The sequence below is a fragment of the Ictalurus furcatus genome, chromosome 24 (genome assembly GCF_023375685.1).
Source record: "Ictalurus furcatus strain D&B chromosome 24, Billie_1.0, whole genome shotgun sequence".
NCBI lineage: Eukaryota > Metazoa > Chordata > Actinopteri > Siluriformes > Ictaluridae > Ictalurus > Ictalurus furcatus.
The window spans coordinates 13,568,093-13,574,205 of record NC_071278.1 but is presented as its reverse complement, the minus strand read 5'-3'; the positions used below and the strand labels follow the sequence as shown (position 1 = coordinate 13,574,205).

The window sequence follows — 6,113 nt, the reverse complement described above, 5'->3', positions numbered from 1 at the left end:
TCCATAATTTTGACAAATGTCAAGTACTTCAGTCAATAAATACATACATAAAGAAAGATTTGGAACAATAACATTCAAACAAAAATTGTACAAATTGTCAAGTCATAGTAAAGTGCTAATATTTTTCAATTTCAGTAGTATCTCTGAATGTCAGAGTCTGTGAACATATCAGGCACAACTTGAAGACAATTGATGCAATACAACTCTCAATTTTTCAGCAGAAACTGCTGTGTTGGTCATTTTTGTACCTGATGTATAGAAAATGAAAGATTAACACGTTTTTATCAGGTGTTTTTGTAATAGAAACAAAAATATGGAAGAAGACTACAAGACAATACATTATGTTGTAGGAGAATCTGTAAGTGAGACATCAGATTGATGTGACTCATTTATCACAAGTCAGGCGGAGGTCTTGGCTACTTGCACAGTTTTCTAAGGAGGCAATGGTGAGGACACTACCAGTCAAATGTTTGGACACACCTGTTCATAGAAGGGTTTTTTTTTTTTTCCTTTTAATGATCTTAGAAGAATAATGAATACATTCTCATTATAAAATAGCACATTATTTTATACAACAAGCCAGAAATGTGCCATATAAATCAAAATGATTATATGTATATTTTGACAGTGTTTCTGATAAAGCTTTGCACATTCTTGGCATCATCTAAACCAACTTTATAAGGGACCATAACCCAGGAGGAGAAATTACTTTGAGGAAAAAAATTCAGAAATAAATGAATATGTGGACATTAACCTCAATATTTGTATTAGACATAAATTTTCATATTTTATAAAAATATCTTTTAGACAATGAAAAACGTACAGTATTTTCAGTCGTGTGTCCAAACTTTTGCCTGGCCGTGCATGTGCATATGTGTTTGAGTCTGGTAAGTTAATTAAAGCATGATCCGTCATGGCGCCAATTATCATATTTCAGATAAGCTGTCTGTTACACATCACTTGGTGTGTGCGTGTTTTTGGTAAATGTATTTGGTAGGCAGCAGCAGCAAGCCTGCCTCAGTGCACGCTGTATGTGTGTGTTTCTGTAGGCATAAATCAAAGGGTTGAGCAGAGAGTTTCCTGTGACTGGCACCAGAGTGGCATATGTGTATAGGCCAGGTGATGATCCATCTCCGAGGAGACCATACAGAGCAAAGGGGATCCAACAGCTGGCGAAGATGGCAAGGATGAGGGCGAGAGTGTGCACACGTCGGCGTGTGTGTGTGCGTGCAGAGGGCAGTGTGTGTCTCTGTAGGGCAATCTGATGTGAGTGGCGCAGGACAACTTGGCAGATCCAGGCATTGAGCTGCAGCATTAGAGCCAGGGCCAGCAGAAAGCCTCCACACAGTGTAGCCAAATGCACTCGGGTCAGCGGCCACACTACGCTGCATGACTGTCCATCGTCCAGACAGTTCCAGCCTAAAGCAGGAAGAACCCCCTGCAGCCCCGCCAGAGTCCACCCCATAGCCAGAGCACAGCAAGTGTGTGTGTGTGCGCGGCGTGAGCCATACGTCAGGGCTCGGTGGAGAGACAGGAATCTGTCTAGTGTAATGCCCAGCAAGGAGAAAACAGACGCACTGAGTGCGCTTACCAGCAGGCCCACACTAGCCAGCTCCAGTCCCCTCGAGGACACACACCAGTGAGACATAAAGTACAGCAGCAGTCCAACTCCTGCCAGGAAGTCTGCCCAAGCTAAGCTACCAATGAGCAGGAACATAGGCGCCCGCAAAGATGCTGAAGAGAGGATGGTCACTATGATGATTGCATTCTCGCCACAAATCAGGGCACCTGACACACACAGGGCCACATCCCATGGACTCAACACCGCTGATGCCATGGGGTCAGGTGTAAGGCGGACATCGGAGAGCTGCAGGAGGGGGTCGATCTCAAAGACAACCTCCAAGCCCACGTCAGAGTCATTAAGGGCCATGTCTGTAGGAGAGGAGAGAAATGATGCTTCAGTGTATCATCAAGATAGCAAGGCTCAACATATGATATGACCTGTATATAGGAGATTATTTTGGGATCCAATTTGTGGTCAGAAAGTATCCAGTGTGCTCATGAAATCCCACAATGCACTGCAATAGGTTAGTATACAAATACTAATTACCTGAATTTCTCAAAATGTTGCAGCTATAAAAAAGAAAGAAAAAAAAAGAAAAGAAACAAAACAAAAGCACCCCCTGTATAGAATATTTTATGAATAAAACAGTTTTGTGTTTATTATTGAAATATAAGCCAGATAGCTTTATATTTCATAACTTTCCATTCACATATCACATTTTATTAAACTGACATTAACCCTTTCCTGCATAGTGGTCACTACAGTGGACAGCTATTCAAAAGCCATTTTCTGGCTATTGCAAGGATTTCAATAGAATAACTGCATAACAGCCACTGGAGTGGACACTTCAATAACGTTTAGGAAAATTTATATAAAAGTAAAATGAAGGTAAAAAAAAAATGTATGCCTAAAGAAGAGTAAAAACACAGAAAATTTTCATAATTCATGCATGAAAGGATTAAATTCCAGTACACATTACTTACAGGCCTAGTTGTTTTTTGTTTTGATTTGCCCATTCAATTCAAGTAGTCAAAAAATCTAAAAACTATATCAACTCAATATTAAATATAATAACTTTGATAATGGTGGATTATGATTTCCACCATTGTGACAAAATGTAAAACAAACAAAAAAACACCAAAAAACGTTAACTTCAGAAGGACCTAAATTAGATTTGTTAGAGGAGGTAAAATAAATAATAATGTAAGTATGTAGGCTAAGTCAGGGATACTCCAGAGCCTGTTTTGGGCTATTATATATCTATGTTCAACAACAAAGACGAGTGACTAACTTTTACTCCTGAAAATAGTTTCATTTCATGTTGAAAAAATTCTCCTATGCATATGTATAGTCTTCATCTTCTAGCTACCCGTGTTTAGGTTCCTGATATAAAACTTAGGTCATATCTAAACATGTTTATTGAGATGTTATTGGATAGATGACTCCAACTCTAACTCTAACTCGCACAGTGGAGGCTGAACGATGAATCACGATCTGAGCCGAAGCCGAGCGAAGAGTCACGAAGTGCTGAGATTGCTCAAGCACTGCTATTACAGTCATGATGATGAGAGAGCTTTAACCAAGAAGAGATGTAATGGTTTACAATATTTAATAAATTGATGACAATTGAATTACATGGTGTTAAATCAGCTTACTGTGGTGGTCGAGTTTGCTCGTTGGACAGTTTCTCCCTTCAGTAGTCTACCATCCAAGCAAAGTGTGAGCTGAAATCCAATCTCGACCTAAATCACGGTGTGAAAGTCAGAGTCTCTCAGCGCTGCGTGTAAACCCAGTGTCTCCTAGTGTGCGGGTCTTTCCAGTGCAGTTCTTTTTGTCCTCTTGTCTTCTCTTGTCCGTAGTCTTCGTGATCTCTTCTGTATAACACCCGAGTCTGACGGCTGTTCTACCTTCATTGATTCCCGTCTGACGTCAGTTACGACGAAGGGGGCTGAGTTCCCCTGCACAGCCAATCACGAAGCTCCTCGAGACAAATTCAACTGGCGTAATTTCATTCACAAAAATACCGCATTCTTTTACCCCGCCCACTGCGACGGCGAGAGAGGAGAGGCTGTGGATCATTGTGGTGACTGGCAATCAGTCATGGTGCTTATGGGTAGTCACGGATAATTGATGTGATGACATGTGATGGGGGTGTGTTGCACATCCATGTTGAAACATTTAGAAGACTTTATTATATTACTTTATTTTGTGTTTTATGATATTAATTTATTGTGTGTGTGTGTGTGTGTGTGTGTGTGTGTGAGAGAGAGAGAGAGAGGGAGGGAGAATGGGAGTGAGTCACCGCTGTCCGTGGTGCTGAAAGACCCTAAGAGCGCAGAGCTGATATGTAGTGACGTCAGTAATGGTGCACATTTTGGGTACGTGTTGTAGCTATAAGATGACATTTACTTGAATTTGTCACGATGTACTGGGGGTTATTTATGCGACACGTGATGCAGCCATGCGGCATTATCCGTGAAAGCAGATTTGCCTGTCTGCAATAACGAGCGTGCATTAAAACGGTGACGCTATTTCCTGGCAGATGAGTCGGGGATTCTCGCGCTCTTTGGAGTGATAGAAAGAGTGGGGGCGTCGCAGTGATAGCGTGCCTGTGCATTTCAATGAAGCAAGTGGGCGAGGAGCTAAGCGTCGGGGAAATCTCCTCTTCTCATCCTGGCCTATATAAGGATGTGCTTCCGGTGTTCTCCAGCTGGAGACAGAGACACAACCTATAATAAAGGACAAAGCCAGGGATGCTGTAAAAAGGGGAAATTTCAAGGGCATTAATTAGACAGGGGATCCTAGAAACTAGGATGTAGAGGAAAAAAAAAAACATGCATGATTTCACTATAATACAGCATTCTGCATCTCAAACAAAGAAATCCAAATTAGGATACAAAATATGAGCATACCAATTTCTCTTGTACACCTGTTGCTTAATCCAACAATTCTGTGTACATCACAGTCATCTGATGATAATACTGTTTTTGCATGATTCGGATGAAACAGCAGTACTACATGAGATTTGATAAAACATTACATGCCCTGTTCTGCCTTTTCCATGGCGATGGAAGCTGGGGAGAACGGACTGTGTGGGTGAGTGTGTGTGTGTGAGTGTGTGAGGAGACTGCGGATTTCCTCCCAGTTACCTAATATCGAGAAAGAGAGTGTCTGCATCCTCAGCTTCATCATATCTCTCCAGCCAGAAGACATCCACTGTGTATGTATGTGTGTATGCAGCGTTTATGAAACACAGTAAAGTCGAAGTGTAGTGTACACTAACCAAAAAGTGGCAAAGACTGCAGAGAGGTGAAGGGCTGGACATCATGTTATGTAACTGTGCCATACTGTTCATATCTCTAGTACACACACACACACACACACACACACTCAGAGAGAGAGAGACAGACAGTGAGAGAGTAAGGGAGTGAGAGAGAGAAGGGGGAGGAGAAGGAGAGAAAATGAAAGACGAATGATAAGAAAAAGGGAGGACTGAAATGAAGAGCTTTAATTTAAAACATTAAAAAGGAGAAAACCTGAGAAGAAAACATCATAACATCATGCATAAGCATACCCAAAATAATAGGAGCAAACATGGACAGTGTTTAATTCTAGACTGTTGCCAGAATTGTCCACTTTAGGCCAGTTTCTGCAGGTTGTGTTTAGATGAACTTATGAAACTCCTGAAGAATGAGGATGTAAGAAGAATAATGACTGCAGTGTGGCCAGACATGCACTGGTTATCTTGATCTGGCCAGTATTACCAGAGATCTGTTTAATTTCCCTTTTGTTTGTATAGCGCTTTCACCTATAGACATTTTCACAAAGCAGCTTTATAGAAATCTAGATGAAGAAAACCAGATGTGACAATGCAAGGAAAAACTCTCTGAGACAACATGAGAAGAAATCTTGAAAGGAAACCCATCCTCTTCTGAATGATTCAGGTGAGTGGGAATATAAATTATTACAGTAGTCTTATAGAGAAAAGGTAAAGAATACTAAATGTGTTGAAAGGATTATGGGATGTTTGTTATGATCATATAGTGACTTGTAGTCCTGGGATGAATAGAATATGCTTATTGTCATCATATGAGTACAACCAATTTAGGCTTGCATTTGTATTTAATAAAAATAATAGAATGTTACATAATAGGAAAAATGTGCAATACATAATTCTGGTTCTAGTAATAGCTCTGGCTGTTGTATTCTGGACTAATTGGAGCTTGTTTTTTGCCTACTGGAACATCCAGACAGCAAAGCATTATAATAGTCCAACCTAGAGATATCAAAAGCATTACATATTTTTCTGCTTTATGTAACAGAATCATATTTCATAGCTTGGCAATCTTTCTGAGATGAAAAAAAACCCCTATTATTATCTATTACCATTATAAACTTCAAATGAGAGACTGGAATCAATAATCACATCAAGGTCTTTCACTGCTGCACATGATGTTACTGACAGGCCATACAGAGTTACTATATACAGTAATCAGACATTTGAATTACAGTATAGCTGCCTTTTGCAAAATTAAATAGGGGACGTTAC

General features: G+C 40.3%; 1 protein-coding gene across 1 annotated transcript; it reads right to left on the bottom strand.

Annotated features, from left to right (window-relative positions):
* Positions 1-901: 901 nt before the first annotated feature.
* gpr3 (G protein-coupled receptor 3) lies at positions 902-2,702 on the bottom strand. Its single transcript, XM_053613105.1, has one exon. It carries the CDS (start codon positions 1,928-1,930, stop codon positions 950-952), a length of 981 nt encoding a protein of 326 aa, XP_053469080.1. The 5' UTR covers positions 1,931-2,702; the 3' UTR covers positions 902-949.
* Positions 2,703-6,113: the final 3,411 nt, after the last annotated feature.